Source organism: Helicoverpa armigera, chromosome 8, assembly GCF_030705265.1.
Source record: "Helicoverpa armigera isolate CAAS_96S chromosome 8, ASM3070526v1, whole genome shotgun sequence".
NCBI classification, from domain to species: domain Eukaryota; kingdom Metazoa; phylum Arthropoda; class Insecta; order Lepidoptera; family Noctuidae; genus Helicoverpa; species Helicoverpa armigera.
The window spans coordinates 10,858,125-10,876,051 of NC_087127.1; the positions used below are offsets into that span (position 1 = coordinate 10,858,125).

Here is a 17,927-nt window from a genome sequence, read left to right on the forward strand (position 1 = left end):
GTATTCATTCAGCTCTTCTGTCTGTCACAATGCTAATGGATTGCCTATCACCATCAAGCATGATTTTTTTGCAAATCTGCGTTGGAGGTAGACGACGATTATTCTGAGGCGTCGAAAACCTATTTACATTTAAAAAAGCGATGTTATCTATCATTTATTTTAATTAAAAATGTAGACTTCATAACATCAGATTAATTAGATAACCCAATAATAAATATGTCATAACAGCCGTCATCTCATCGGCCGTGTCAATTTCTCTGTTCCGAACAAACATACGCTAACGATCGAGTCAGCTGCGTGCCTGCAAGTCGCGTGCCTTAAAAACAAGGCTAGTCCAGTCTACCGTGACAGTCGATACTAACCTTCGCGGACGAAGAACGCGGCCGGTCTTACCTGTCGCGAGCATGGCGTGTTGACGCGCGCGTAAAAATATAAATAATCAACAATAATTCGAAACTTATTTAAAAGACAATAAAATAATTTTAAAATATAATAATAAAATTAAAAATAAAATAAATAAATAATTCTGCCTGTGCAAGTGTACGTGAAGAAAACTAACGCGTTTTTTTTATTTCAATATTTTTGATATTTTCCGTCCGTTGCAGTGAAAATGGGTTTGAAGTCTGAAGATGACAAAAGGCCAAGCAAATTGGCGATCATGGATGACGACGTCTCGGATAAGCCAAGTTAGTATACAATTGTTTTATTATTATTACGTGAAAGTGGTAATTAGTGAGTGTAATTGACATTTTAGCAAGTGAAGGTAGACACTATATGTTTGGAAAAAAGTAATACGATAATATTGGGAACTTATTTAATCTTTGGCAAAAAAAAAAATATTTATTAAAAACAAGGCAGTTCATAAATAAACGATTTTACTACAACAGTGCGACCTTAAACCATGTGCGGCATTTTCTAACTACATATGCTGATTCTTATCTTTTCACATTAGCAGTAATTTTCTAAATTACTACAACATAATAAAAATCCAATTTAATACAAAAACTAACTTAATTATTGTCTAGTACAAGGACTAACAAGGTAACTTAGGGTAGGTCGAAATAATATTTCGCGTCAAAAACACGCAGTTGAAAAAACCTTTGGCATTTAATAATTTCATTGTTCCGACCAGTTTGAGAGATTGCAGTATCTTTCTGAAAACTGGTTTCAGTAATGATCGTGATAGGTCATTCTTGATTTCTCTAGGCCCTTTGATGTTTTATTACTGGTTTGACTTTGGAAAACAGTTACTAAAAAGTTATTTTTTTTTTATTTAACTGCGTTAATAAAGAGAATAAAGTGGCATTTGGCATTGCTGTAGTATGAGCGACAACCTCCTTGCATTTTCAATGAAGTGATAACATCCATATCAATATGAAGGAACCACACAAATTTCAAACTCAAAATTGTACTTTTTTTGGTTGATAATATAATATAAGTGCTTCGGAATTAGCTGCTTTTATAAAAAAAAATGGCAAATGATTCATATAACAATTTTTTTTTTAGTTATCTCATGAAAGACGAACTGTTATGAAATATTAATTGAATTTCCATTTAAAGGACGTTAGATATTTTAATTATTAATAGTAGACAATAAAATAAACGTAAACGTGTTCCGAAGAAAACTGGCAAAGGATTCATTTTGTTGGATTTCCTGCAAATAATATAATTTTTACAATCTCCTGTAACGATCAAAGTCCGGAGTAACGTGAAGGACAGGATATCACTTTTCGATTTTCTAAAGAAATTAAGATTGTGGGCGTACGTATAAAATTTTAATTATCACCTTGGACCACCTTGGACGAATGTCTTGTTAGGATTGAATAGAAGATTCAACAGAAAGTTACCGTTGCGAGAAAAATCTGTAATGTTAAAACCGACTTCCCAAACTTGAGGAGATTCTCAATTTAGATCTCAGTAGAGAATTTCAGGGGTTTTCATTATAATAATATACCGATATTCATTACGTTGATCTAGTTGTCGAGCACAAAATTTTCTTAACATATAATCAATGGATATCGGCATATTAAAATGTATGTGCGAATAATAATGTAAATGAACCCGTATACTTAATTTATTTTGTTACTCTTTTTACTTAAAACGCGTGAGTTCAGTTTAGAAATTTAGTAATTTTATCAGTTTAGAAATTTTCGCGCACTTAATTCGTATGTGTTTACGTTATCATTATTAAGTCTAAGTCGTTTGTTTTAGAGTAAAAAACGTACTATCATTTTATTCTGTGTTTGTACTGTGTAATATGTCTCTGGTTAATTACCCAAAAGGAGGATTTAGCTAGCTGCTTAGGTATTGCAAAAATAAAATATACTGTAGTTTTCAAGATCAGCTTTTATTCCTTTTCTATCTTTGATCTTAAATCTGTTTCGATCGTCCTAGCAGGAACTAAAAAAATATTACAAATGTGTATTAACGAAACATATTAATTTTTTATATAAATCTGTTAACACTATTAGGTAAAGTGTTAATACTGTCAGAAAAGCACAAAAGAGACTTATCCTCAAAACTCACGAAATATGGTGACCCTAATCGCAATTTTCGGATGCATGCGATCATATATTAACCTCGTGTTGACTGACGTAATAAAGTGACAAATAATATATTTTTTTATTGTCATACGATAAATAAATAGTAAATATATCGTGATCTCCATATTGACAAACTGTTTAACAGAAATTGATTTTGTCAGCTTAAAAATTGTGATAATTGTGGATAATTTTTCAATTGTAAAGAAAAAATATATCAGTTTATTTTTCGTATTTGGCGGATTTTATTTGAGTTTATAATAAGACTTAACTGGTTAGAAAATGTGTCAAAATCTTTTATTTCCTTGGACTAAAATGGTTGTGTTAAATTACATTTAATTTGTAGATCAGACTTTTTAGTGTGACCTACACATAAAACCATAGACTCTCAATCTTGGTGTGATGTCCAAAGACAATGTAGTTAAGCAAACTGTGACCTCCTTGCTCAATTTATGGCGGACCACCGTAGGGACGCTTCCGACGTAATAAGGCCATAAGGGCATGAGAACGATATGAATAATTTATTCTTGTACCACATTAGGTACTTACACCCTAAACACACACACGCAAACTTTCTAACGCACACATACGTAGTTTTGTGTCTGTGTAGCTCGGTGTGAGAGGTTTCTATCAATATGCGATCAATCAGGCGGTACCTATCTAGGGAAAATTCCAAAAAGCACGAAATTTTTTCAATTCGTAATATCAAATGTTAGGAAAATTCACTGTTACGTCAACTCTGACTGACGATTGATTGGTGATACAAGACTTGATCGGTGTAAGACAACAAAATGAGAGATAATAAGTGATTTGTATGCTTGTTGCAGTAAAACAATGAGTTAATAAAATTAGTGACGCAAGGGCAATCAATACGTATGAGATTTTATCATTTATATTAGAACTTATATTATTTCTGAAGTGAGAAAAAAACTGCCCAAAAAAAACTTGAAAACCATTAATTTTCATTTGCAAATTCATAGGATTTTGGAAGTCCTGTAAATTCATCTCTCAAAAACTAAATAAGACTGTAATTTTACATTTGATAACACTTGATCATCATCATTAAACATTGATCGTTCCATTTTCAAATAAAAAAAACTAATAAAAAAAAAACTGAACATAAAGAGCCATTAACAATAGTTCAAAAAACGAACAAGCTTTTATTAAATCAAGACCAATGAACCTATTTGGACCTAAATAACATCAAACCTGTTTATTATTTGAATAATTGTGTAATATTTACTATGAGTAGTCACGCTATTATCGGATTCGAATCACGCATTCTTTTAAATAAAGAATTCAGCATTGTTCCTATTTGCAATAATTTTCCGTTAAGTACGGAAAAGTTTGTTTTCTATAGCAATTATTTATTTTCTAGTGTAATTAAAATTTGACCTTTTAAATTCACATTATTTGGTATTATATTGTTGTAGAATATAAGTCATCTTAGTACCAGTCCAATGGTGATTTATTAAAAGAACAAAGATGTCTAGAACCTTTTCAGTATTAAAAACTTTTTGATAAAACTACATGACGTTGCTGTTTTCGGAAAATTTTGCGGTGTTACCATTTAAAGAACAATGTGGATTTGTATTTAAATCGAATTATCCATTCTTAAAGGTTGTAGGTAGTAATCGATGAGTCAGCCAAACAGTTGCCTGTTGCAATAAATTATCTTTTTATTAAGCAAGTGATTATGATAATGTAACATTGGTTCGCTCTAAGGCCGTTGCACACACTTGACCGTCTTACATATCAGTTTATTACAATAGCAGTTATGAAACAACAATAACAAAACCGATTTTATCGATTTTTCTCCTCGCGTCCACGTACGATCTAGTTACGAAATAGCAATTTCGGTTTTTTACCGAGTATTTACTAGCTTGGCATTGAATTGATAATATTATGCAGTAATATTAAATAAATATTTAGTATCACATTGATAATAGATTGCGAAATGTATTTTTTGTTGTTATTTTCAATTGATACGTGTGAATGCATGTCAAGGATTTGTGTGCCACGTGGTCTCTGAAAGCTAATAAATAAATCTTCTTTCTTAGAGCGACGAACAAATAATAATTTGTCTTATTTATGACACCTGTAAAGGGAAAAATGATAATTAAGGGAAAAGAGACATAATTATGTGTCTAGAATTTTCTTTTATTGCCTACATTGCCACGAGGTTCTGTCGTGGATACTAATTTACTTTATTATCTTGTCTAGTGTTTGCAGAGGAAACAATGTGCAATATTTATAAAAAGTGTGTTAAACAGCTATTCTTACTAAAAAATAAAAGCGTAAATAAACATTTTGTGATTGGCGCCCTTGTTCGAAAATGTGGCCAAAAATACGTATGACATGTAGGCATACCTACTTACTTGACAAAATTTAAAACAAAAGAAATATCCTATAAATACCTTTTTAGACACCAATTGCTAACACTTCAATGGCCTTCCATTATTCATTCGCTAATGTCACAAAAGATCGTTCACACTGCCTAACGGTTTTCAAAAATGTCTTTGTCAAACTCACTTTCGCTAAATACAGAACCTCTTTTTTTGCGGACCTCTTTAATGTGTGACATTAGTGATGTGACGTTCCTGTTCGGCTCGGATAGTCCGAGTGAGTCATTTAATCGAGCAACCTAGCATACGTACTATGTACTTACCGACATGTCTTGATTCCCTAAACATTTTCCTCGCCTTATTATTTGAATGTGGTAGGCACTTAAAATTAATTTAATTCATTAATGGATGATTCATGATCATACAGTCCTACAAATCAATGGTCACGTAAGTCATTTCACACGATCGTCTTTTTCAGTGTCCACTTAGGTCAAATTATCGATACTAAATACCTAGTCTTTGATTCACCCAAGCGTGACTCTAATTGTTGGTATTCATTGCTGGTTAATTCAACAATCGAGTAATCGGATACTTTTCGCAATTTGTCCGATTGTTGTCCCTCCCATCTTTCCTTTGTTGAAACAACACTAGTAATTTTGAAATTCGAATGCGTAAATTCTAAATGTCAAGATTTAAGGGTTGGTTTCACAATCCAAATTGAGCATCATACCTAATTGATTATGCGTGACGCAATCGAACCAGGCTTTTAATTTGCCCTATTTTTACAAGATTAAGCCCGAGTGTTTGGAAACAAGAAGCTACTTAATAAAAAAAAACTAAATGATTAACAATTAGAAGATCAACTGTTTTTTTTAGGTTTCGTGTTCAAGCATAAAAAAATGCCACCGCATAAACATCATCTGCCAGTTTTATTTCCTAGTAGAAGTACTTTAAGTAACGGCCGTTCCCATATTCTATCTATCTGTTGTTTTGCTTACTAGAGATAGGAATTTGACATTACTTGTATGGGGCTAATGTCAAAATTCTATATGATAGAATATTGGAAATGGCCATAAATAGTCTTAAATCTGCGGATAAGTAACTGTATAGTTTTTAAAGTTATTGCCAAGGCTATCTGGGTGGGTTAAGTGAATGTCGAGATAGTTATTTTGAGATAATGCACGTTGCAATACTGCTTTGAAATGCACTCGCATACATCCGTGATCCTTTTGTTCAATTGTCTATAATTGTTTTTTTTTTAAAGAAAAGGAGTTCTTAGTCGGAATTGTCAAGAATTATCTACACTAATATAAAAAAGAGGAATTTTTTCCCTAAAGGCTACGAAACTAAGGATCTTGAAATGAATTTAAAAATCATTTCACTATGTTAAAGCTACCTACTCTCTTCCCGAATAGCATAGACTATGTATTTTTCCGGTACGGGCAGTACCTACTTAGTTCTCACGGAATGCTTGCAAAACCGCGGGAAAACGTCTAGTTTTATGGTGTTCAAGTGTTGAAGACTTATTTCGAGTCAATTCTCCATGGTGTCAGCTAATCTCAAGTACCTATACTTAGCAAGGAGTCACTCGACAGAAAAAAATCTATGATTGTTGGCAAGCCCTGACATTCAGCCTATTTACTCAAACCTGTTGACAGGCAGATTGCAACTAATTCCTTATCTATCGTTGATAAACACTTGGTAACATTGTTACAGTAAGTTTCTAACTTCTAATTGCAAGAACGTAAATTATATTGAGAAAAAAATCATATTGAGAAATGTCTAATGTCATCTTTTCTTATAGAAAAAATAATACCATCACCTACTGTAAATCCCCCTCATTAATGATGAACCTTTAAAAACCTGTAAACCTTTCTTAGATGAATCTGAGGTTAAATTTTTAATCTAGGTTTATTCTAGAGTCAAGCATTATTACAAAAAATAAGTAGATACTTTGAAAACTATGAATAAGCACAACCAATTATGAAATAACACATTATTAATTAAGTTGGAATGTAGCATAACTACGGAAACTATTTCGTCCGTCGAACTATTGAGACGTAATTTGGTCGCGGATTCTATTTTTAGCACAAAGAACTGTTTGGTAGTACCTAAAAACCCTAAAGGTGTCTACACACCAAAGCCGCTGATGCCGGCGGCACAGCCCGGCGGCCCAACCCGCCGGCCGTATTTTGTACAATCATGCCGCCGGCTTTCATAGAGTATTTGACAATTACTAGAACACCACATGCCGCGGCAGTCGTGCCGCCGGGCTGTGCCGCCGGGTCAGCGGCTTTGGTGTGTAGACCCCTTAAGACTATAAATAAAATAATAATTCATAGTAAAGTAGGTACCTATAGTAATAAACACTCAGTTGTTTGTCGGAATATTTTTTAAACTATGAACAAAAAAATTATACGTCTCCGTTGAATAGTTTACCTTATTACACCTGCTTGCAAATAAAAGTAGTAGGTATGTAAAAAAAATATTGTCTTTTGTCTGTAAGTACCCTACATAATTAGTTTTTTTTATAGCACATTTTTTTTACATTTTAAATATTAATTACATAAAATATTTCTTAATTTAATTATTATATCAGATAACGTTTTTAGATTAAAGTTTGGATCTGGTATATATTTAGAAGAATTCCATATTAGGATTTTTTTACCAATCAATTTATATGTATTTTGCAATACTTAATTAAAATACGGCAATCAACATTTTTTTTAGTTAAATGGTAATTGCAGAAAAATGCTAAGGTTAAAAGTATTATGTAGTGCTTCCAAGAATTGATTATTATTTCGTTTATAATAATACATTAATGTTTTACTGTGGCTTTAATTATCCACTTTATTTCGTACTGGTTCTATTTTTATAGACGTGTAAAAATAGATTACCAGAGTGTTATGTAAAACCTTTTTTTTGCTTGTAAATAGGAAATATACTTGTGACGTGGTTTTTTCCATTTGACCGGTTTTTAATTCAGCCATTCATGGTTTAATACGAATTAAGTGTAACCGTTATAGGACTTAAGAACGCCAGTATTGATATTCAAAAAATGTAAACAAATATAATTTGTTTAGGTTAGCAACATTTATAACTGTTCAATCATGCAAATGTATATGATGTAACAATCTTAATTATTTTAAATTATTAACTTGTGCTTTTAGTATCTTCTAGATATTATTATTAATCATCAATAATTTTCTTATGCATAATTATTTCAATTGCACCGATTGTGTCTGTTAACGTCATATATTTTATCATCTTGTCGCAATCTAGGCGTTAGTACTTAAGTAATATTTCTTGCGTAGTAACAGCCTTGATCGCTAGCTTATACTTAAAGGAATTCTTTAGGCCATGTACAGACAAAGTAGTATTGTTAAGTTAGGATATACGCTTTTCTATATTAACTATTAAGTATTGTACCTATATACTGATGTGCCTTAATACCTGAATTAAATGGATAAATAAATGAATAAGAAATGGACATTGTCTTCATATCTTTTTCCTTTACATGAGAAACGATTCGTTTCGCTTGAAATCTCTCGAGGCTTGTGTCAAACACAAGTAAGCTAAATGAATGGTTTTTTCATGGGGCATTAGTTAAACCCAGATTATTTTCTCTAGAACTTTTTTTGTTAATCTGGTTGGTCATGATCCCAAACATCGATGTCATTTGATAGAACCTTATTAAATCTATACGTATAAAAATGAAACCCGCTTTCCGTTGTCACAACATAACATGAAAACGGCTCGACCGATTTAGCTGAAAATTAGAGGGGAGGTAACTTAGACCCAGGAGAAGGTTTTAGGAAAGTTTCACCATCACCATCCGGCTAAGGGACGCGGGTGAAACCGCGGGCGAAAGCTAGTACCATAATTTACGGCGTATAATTATAATTTAGTTACACAAATTCCTAGCAATGGGAAAGTTACTCCATTGCACAGTCGTCTGACTGTCATTATTATCTGACAACCGAAGGTTACCCACTTGTCCCGCAGACACTTGACAATAGCAACATTCCTGATAAGATTTAAGACGAGCTGATTATGAACCCGTGGTCGATAGAGATCTGTAGGCAATATATCTGTCCACTCGTGAAATCGAAATCTGAAATAATATTATAAAGAGGACGTTTTTTTGGTCTGTTTGTTTGTAGCCGCATTAAGGCCGCCGTATTACGCATAAAGGCTCCGAAAATTTTCAGCCAATTTGAAAAACTCATTTTGATGGGATTCTACACTATGCCTGTGTGACATAGGCTATACTTTATCCAGCTTCGGGATGAAACTCCCCTGGGGCGCGATGGATTTATGCATTTGCATTTTGACCGTTTTATTTCTACGAAGCAGCAATTGGTGTTTACCTGTATGTAGGCAATGAAAGGTCTTGACAACACAATGTTTTTCTGTCGAATTTATTTCTGTATATCTTGCTCAGATAAAAAGTCTCTGATTTTCATGTTTTGCTTTCTTAGAAGAGGATACGTGAAAATCACAGACACTTTTATCTTTCCCACATGAAAGATCAGTCTTTATGATAGCTCAAAATATCCACAGATGTTTATTATCGCCTATTGGTATCACCTTGGCAAAAAGAGGTCCCCTAGAATTGGTTAAAATGTAACGGATCTTCGAGGCCCTGGACAGTTAGTAGGAGGCCCTTCCTTTATCAATCATGGATCTTGAGCATACTATTCTGGATAAGAGGGGCCTTAGTAGATCCGTTCATGTGCAGTTACTAACTTTTTAATCAGAAAACTTGCGTTGTTAAATGTAGTTCCATTTTAGTTTTCCCTTCACGTCACATCACGGACATTTCCTCAGTCACTACCGAGTTGATGGCTCTTTGTATGCACGATGCGCCTCGATGATATATTGTCTCAAGCTTAGTCATACAATGTAGCTTCTGTCAGAGAAATTCAGGGACATTACCTATAAGTTGGCGAAAATGATTTTGATATTTCTGAGAAAATACCGTCTAAAATAAAGAATAGAACAAGACTTATATCGGTAACCCTTCTTATTCTTGTGAAGTTGGTTAAAATACATAAAATATTTAAAATACATAGGTTTCATATGAGGATATTAGGTAATCTGTAATTTTTAAAGTTCTAGAAACATCGAGAATTACATATTACGTTCTACATGGTTTTGAAAACACGCTGTGATTTTATTGGTGAAATAATTATACAGACATGGTAAAGTAATTATTCCGTAGGGCCGTTGCAATAGAAAATCATTATGGCGGCTTGATAGATTAATTCAGGTTTGTCACGTATTAAGTACTAGAATGTTAACAATCTGGTCTTGGGCAATCGATACGTGATCACGGCCAGCTGGAGTTTTAATTTGAAAAGAGAGATTTTTTAGTAAGGGCAAGGACTTCGGTTTTCGTTCTCCTTTATCTGTGCTGAAGGAAAACTGGTAATTTTTATTTCAATTGACTCGGTTGAAGCATACATGATAATGATAAAAATGACTTAAAACATCAATATAAATATTACATACATTTTGGTGAAACGAACTTAATTGTCTACAATGTAAACATGAAAAATCTACATTTTCTGAATATCTCATGTTATAGGACGTCTGTGTGTTAAAATGAATTTCCAAAAGTTTTTGAGTTTCTACGATGAACAAAGCGAATTTTTGGTGTTCTCGATGACGCCATATGTATTTTGAAATGGCCCTTAAAACCAAAAACGTTTTTGGATTCAGAACACGTTTTCTTGATGGTTTTGTTCGGGATTTACCTTGTACCGGTTCAGAAGATTTCGAATTGCAGATTTCTTCTTTTTGTATTTTGGAAATGTTTCTTTTTATATTTTTGGGTCGAGATTTTTAATAAACATGCTCATGGTTAAATGAAATTGCGTACCTGTTTGGAAATATATGAGTCAATCTATTGATACGTGTGATAAGTATATTATTTTGTGCTTTTTCGACAGTAGGGTTTCAATAACAAATGTTACAATAATCTATAATATATGTGGTCTTACTATTAAAAAGTTCGTTTGAGAAAGGCTTTAAATAAAATTCTCCATACAATTTTTGTATACACACGCGATGAAGCCTGTTTAACGTTTTCGTAGTAAGACCAATTATGTTTTTATTTTGGAAAAAATATTTTACAGGACACATATTTTTCTAATAGTTCTCTAACACAACAAAGCACGTGCAAAGTAAATAATGTAAGCATTATCACGAGTGCGAATACATTGCTTAATAAATATTTATTGCTACTGTACTCTAGCGTTGTAAAACAATAAAAAATGCTAGGTTTGCGTGACAATCGCACCTGTGTTTACTGTTTTTTGCAATTACACATGTAGACTAATATGGGTTATTGGGAAATATCATTGAAATTAACATAATTCAATGTGACTATCTATCGAACTGCATAATATAAAAATCATTACTACTATTTGTTGACCCCATTTTGGTGCAACGCACTGTATTCCCTCAAACGCATCTGTCATAAAATACGTTTGTTACATTTTTTATTCGTAACTAATATATACCTATAACATTAATAATTTCATATTCCTATCTAAATAAAAAACATATATCAAAAACAGTAAATATGTATTTAAGTTTCTCAGGTAGTGTTTTTCACCAAACGATCCGCCAGTCTTTTATTGTCGTCTGACCCACGGCGAACCTTGAGGTAATTTTTTCGAAAAAGTTGAAACATCTGAAAACAAGTTTCAAAATTAAGGTCATTCAACCCTGGCAGTCTCAAAATTTTGCAACCAACTGGTTTTAGTTGGTCACGAGCCCTTTTGAGTTTTTGCCATCATTTTGTTCAAAATATTTTGAGTCACATGACCGCAAGCAATTATTTTTGAAAACACCCGTGCGCACTATAAAATAATTTTATTTAAAGTTTCTTACAACAATATTTTTTGCTATAAACACAAACATGTTCTACAAGCGTCTTTAATTGTTTTAAACGCGGTTTTCTGCTGACCTTAAACCGTAGAAATATCGCAAAATACCGGTTTTTTTAGGGACAAGGTTGTGTTGCCATAACAAGCTACATTGTGACTTATGGACCATCATAGATCATGATACAGTAACGGTAGGCACCTTTTTAGTTAATATTGAGCAATCTTTGATATGAAAAAATAACATTAAGTACCTAGTTACTGCTTTGTATATGTCAAATATCTTTTTTCTATTCGTAAATCCGATACAAATAAATATACACCATTTAATAGAAACCAGTTTTTATTATGCAATAATTCATTGGTAATAAAATAATTATTTAATTGATTTATTGAACAATAAATTGACAAACCAAGTTGAGAATTTGACACATTTATTTCGCGTTTTTTTTATAAATATAAGTAAATGCTTTTTATTTCTTTCAAACTAAAGCTAGAGTTAATTATTAAAAAAGCTTCCTCGTTCCAAGCATTTTTATATCGACACTTATTCCTGCTTTATTGATTTATGCGGATAATAATTAAAATTTATTGCAATTTAAACCACGACTCATATAGTTTAAGAATTTACGTATAAGAAATGCGAAATATTTATTTAGCATTTTGCAACTAAAAACGAAGGTAAACTACAGTATAATTGTTCTTTAGAAAATAAATCATTATCCAGTTCGAACAAAGGATTAATTAAACTTGAAATAGCAATAAAATTCATAATTAAAATATAAAATGGAGTAAAAATATCCTTTTTACGACTTAATCAACCGTTTTCCATTTCATTTCTGTAGATTCTTTAATTTATGCAACTTTATTAAAAGTTCTCTATTATAAAGAGAAAAAACTAAATAAAATCCGATATTTATTATGACGGGATAATATTTTTTCCACGCAGCTATTGTTAAGCAGCTCATGTCTAGTTTAATTAATTTGCATGGCATTTTATCTGAAAGAAAATAAGTGTTTCTAACATGAAAAACGTTAAGTATATTTAAATGCTTCTAGTTTTATATTGCCACTAAGTATCTTATTTATATTCCATTATTTAGAAAAAGTTAATAAAATGTACTTATCTATTTTAATAAGTAAACCCTTTTTCGTTTAGTAAAGCATAGACAAAAATGAACGTTCCAGAAAGAACTACAGATATATTACAAGACTTCCAACGTTGAAGGATGATTTCAACAGGACCTACTTACTTACCTAAGTATCTTTCTATTAAATGATCTTGCAGTTGTGAAATTCAGCTTGATTAACAATACTTGTAAAAGTAGGAAGACGAAATGATTTATAGGACATTGTCTGTTTGTTACAATAATAACCTTGTCATCTGTGTAACGTGTATTGATCATGGCCGACGTAATTTGTTAAGGAACGAGCGGTTTGTAACTTAATTAATGATTTTAGTCGCAATTTACCCAGCAAATTTAACGAAGACTTTTCGCCCAAGTACATCCGTAAATATTGCATTTTTGAGGTCAATATCGTTTAAGTAACTGAATTGGTACGATAACAAAAGCAGTTTTAACAGTTACGTATTTCGAAAATCATAAAACGACTGAGGGTGAGCGAGGGGTGCGCGGTTCGGATTTGAAAGTCCAAGCCTTAAAACTGGTTATACTGTAAAGATTTCACAACCAGTAACTGTAGTAAGAATCATTATATTTTTTAAGATTTGTCCTTAAGAAAGAAGAGGTTGGAGTTGTTACTTAAACTGGCGAGTGTGAAGACAGCGATTTGGCAAGTTCCGATTTGAAATCCTAATCTGACTACTTATTAGTGCTGAATGATTCGGGATCGAAAACTGTCTACCAAGGATGAAGGAAATTTTTGTGAAAGTTAAAGAATAAGAAACATGAATTGAATTACTTAGCTCGTAGGTGCTTTATGAAAAACGATTTACGTAGATTTTATTTTTTCTAGAAGATTATTTTTACTGCCGAGCGTACCTATGCTCATTTTTCATATATCACATTAAAAATAACGTTTCGCAATGATAAGCAGCGTATTGTTTTATTCCAAGAATGGTTTTAGTTATAGTTCTGTTGAACTAACTGAAACATTGTCGTAAAACTATTTATATTGTGTATTTCCAAGTAACTAGATAAGTTCCTTACATTATTGCAACGGTAGTTTATTTTTAAATGTTTACCTACTCTTCGTTGTCGATATTGTCATAGGTACCTAGCATAATAAAGTATATAGCCATATAGAGATGTTATGTCAAATATGACAATGTATTTTTTTTTTGTAGAGTTAGGTTAGGTTAGGTTCATAAAAATCAGTAGGTACCTAACTGTGACATCCAGCTTACAATCGGAAAAGCCACGAAAAACTGTGTTATACCATAAGCAAAGTACAATTGAAACGCAATTTGGGCCCTGAATCAGTCAACCAGACATGAATTCGATCAATCTTGTGGTTCATACACATTTGAATCTAATTTTGGATACAATTGTTTGTTTACCTATTTCGTTATGCTTCGCGTAACAGTCTGCCATTGTTACAAATTATATCAGCACTTAGGTAGTTACTCATTATTTTGTACAATTATGTACAAAAAGTAATGAACGATTTATGATCATTCATATTTAATCTACAATAACATTACTGTTTGCTAATCTTGTATTGTTTCTGAAAATGATTTTATTGGTTTAAAGGCTTTTGTTTTGGGTGTGGGGAAAAGAATATTCATATCTTTTTTTTTATCAGGAGGATGTCGTTTTAGAATCATCTTTGACACCTGTCAAAGGTCACACTTCTGTGACATAACCGTGAAATTGCCTTTTTTGTATCAATTTGTCATAACTGTTTGTCCTTGATTTTGAATCTATTTTGCTAGTGAAGGTTACAGTAATAACGCCAACATTTCCATAATGACCATGCATGTTCTATTTTTAAATTATAATTTCACTTTACTAAGTATATTGTTGCGTGAGGTTTTAATAGATAAGTAAAAAAAAATGCATCATGAAACCTTTTAAAATATGTCTCGTACTGCGTACTTGGTGTACCATAGAGGTAACCCGAACCGCAATGGAGTCGAGTTTAGGCCATAAAGACCTTCATAATTGACCTTTTGGGTTGTTATCTCTTTTACTAAGCACATAAAGTTGTACAACCATGGTATGGCATGGTATGGTATATTCTTACAACACGTGAAAACAAAACCTACGTAGGCTACACAAACTACTAGGAAAAAAAACATTCGAAGAATATTATCTATGGTTCTAAATCTTCATAATAATAGCTTAGAGGTTGTCAAACTTGACAATAAGAAGATGAACCTCCGTTTTAGGCCCAAATGAGAAAGAACATTAAAAGGAGATGGCCAAAAAACACCCAGAGTCGACAGGAACTTCATATGTATGATTGGATTCAGTATAATTTGTGGATTTTAAAAAGTATTTCAAATCATCTAAAAACCATGGGGTTCTCTTTTTACAACGTTTTTTCGATCAAGATTTTAGTTCACAAAAAAGTTTACTTTTACTGTTTGATGTTCATTAGAAGTTGAATGCAGGCTCGTGATTGGACCGTTTTGCATTGCTAAGTCATTTGTTATATTTGACAATGTCACATGGCGCGATTTTCAAAGACAATTTCAGAAAAAAACGTTTCATAGCCAGTTGTGAAGGTTGCATATAACTGCGAAACCTCTCCAAGTAGGTAAGGTCGGTGCTTAATCGTATCTGGAGTGGTTACATACAAGACCTTTTAATCACTAGGCCAACTCGGAAACCATGGGGTTATTACTATTGGCTTGTAAAATATTAGTTTACTTTGCTTTTTTATGTTCCTTGATGTTAATAATCTTTAAAATAAACATTAATTCAACATAACCTATTTTAACTATATTATGAAATAGCTCCTATACCCCATGGATTTCAGGCTGGATTTTTTGGCACCATCAAAGGTCTATCATAAGGAACCTATTGGTAACCATTTCATTGCTGTCGAATCTGGGTTTTTTTTCTATGAAAATTTGGCCATCTCCTTTATCAAATGAGGAAACTCACGTAATTCGCGCATTTGTTAATGTCATTGTTTACCGTAAAGCGAGTAATTTTTCATGAAATGAGACAAATTGTCACTCATATTCATATTCATATATTTGCTTTCCACAATGTTTGTACATAGATGTTTTAGTCTTACAGGTAAAAGTAACAATTATGGACCCTGTTTGGGCACAGCAATTTTAAAATATACAAACTAAGGCCTAAAACTAAATACTTATAACATTTTTTAAAACATTTATTATTAATCTTAGTTTAGAAATACTTAATTATTTATATTTATTGAAATCTTAAAATATGCTTAGTAGGTAATTACTTCACACTTTCTGGGTTCTGACTACCCGTAACACTTCATGCTTGAACAACTATTAGTTACTTTAGGTATTTTCCAAGCATTCATTGCGTGATTTATTTCTGTGGTACTTACGTGACGCTTTCATTCATTCATTTTGAAAAACAAAAGAACTCGAAAACAGCTCCAATTTATTCATAATTATAACAAGAATTAGCCTTAAATAAATCATAACAATTAATAGGAAGTGTCTTTATAATGCAAATTAGCTTCGGTATTGGAATACTTAAAGGGCAAATAATTTATTTGATCAAGTGTAGAGAAGTGCGTAGCTTCGAAGAAAACCATTAACACATACTTACCTAATGACAATGGGTCTTCGGAATTCTGATGAATTATTTTGACGTTACGCGTTTAATTTTGTTTGCAAATATTTATGAACAAGTTTCAGTTGAAATTGTAGTTCGAAGGCGTGACTTTAATTTATTAACGACTGGCTGTTTTCCGCGGTTTCATCGATGCCCCGTGGAAACTACTCTCTGTAGCTGAATAAAAAATTGCCTATTTCACTCGGGGATAGTAGGCATAGGTTCCCAATAGTGAAAGAATTTCAGTAGTTTCGGAATCTTTAGGGTACAAAAAAACATACAAAAAAGTTTTCCTCTTCAAAATATTAGTGTGTAAGGAAAACCTTATAAATAAGGCACAGCTGATCTTTCAGTACCTTCTTACAAACAGTTCAGAAAGCAGAATTTGTCGAGAACAGTAACAAACAATGCAACTAAAGTGAAACCTAGTCGTGCGTCAACAATTAGCATTACACCACGATCCGTTAACGCCTAGCTGACATACTGAGACATGGCAACACCATCATTCATGGCTTTATTTACCATTACATTACAGTAAAAGGGAAAGGAGTTGGCAAACTTCCCGGACCAGGATAACCACAGTCAAACTGCTTTTACACTTTGTAATTAGTTCTTATGTTAACTTTTTATTGGTCTAATAAATAAATAAATAAAAATAAACTATGGAACGAGGAAAAGAGCGGGAAAAAATACCATAGATTCATTAGCTTAAGTTCACTTTTTAATTGACACTCCAAAAAGGAGGAGGTTCTCAATTCGAATGTTTGCTTTTTTATAAATGAAACAACATGATCAAAGATTGCGAAGCTTTTTGGTGACACAAAGAAGTAAATAGAATGTATCAACATGCTTATTGACATAAAATCACTAGGGCAATAAATAAAAATGGCCGCTAATATAAGCTACGCAGTCTTGCAGTTTTTTACGAATTTCTCATGTTACCTTAACTCCACGCAGGCAGGAAATTCGACACCAAATCGTATATTTAAATGCAGAACCAATCGGTAACCTTGTCAGCCACGGCTTCAGTGTGAAAAAAACAATCAAAGAAATGTTTAAACCTTCACCATTGAGTGATTACGAATAATCTAACTATAAACATCAATGAACGTATAGATTCTTGTGCTGAATAATTCTTTTGGAAGATTTTTTTTCGGTTATTCCATATGGAGGTTCAATTTATCTCCATGGTTTCGCCTCCTTTGCACTTGAGGCGGTTGGGTTTGGCAATTCCATAAATCCTATTAGGCTTCAGGAAACCTACTTCTCTACTCAATAGGCGAAAAATAAATATAAAAGCCTCACTCGCTTTCCTACTAAATGACATTAGTTCTTTAACCTAATATTATTTTGATCTCAAATATGTACCTACAGGTATTATTTTATCTTCAGGGCCAGTTCAGACCAGTGCATACAACC

At 32.4% G+C, this 17,927-nt stretch overlaps 1 protein-coding gene across 1 annotated transcript in view; it reads left to right on the plus strand.

The window, feature by feature from the left end:
- Positions 1-370: 370 nt before the first annotated feature.
- Positions 371-17,927, plus strand: part of LOC110374911 (putative inorganic phosphate cotransporter) — a 49,846-nt gene continuing 32,289 nt past the window's right edge. The window contains exon 1 of the mRNA XM_049838243.2: positions 371-686. Within this exon, the coding sequence (XP_049694200.1) occupies positions 611-686 (76 nt within the window). The 5' untranslated portion in view covers positions 371-610. The remainder of the gene's footprint in view (positions 687-17,927) is intronic.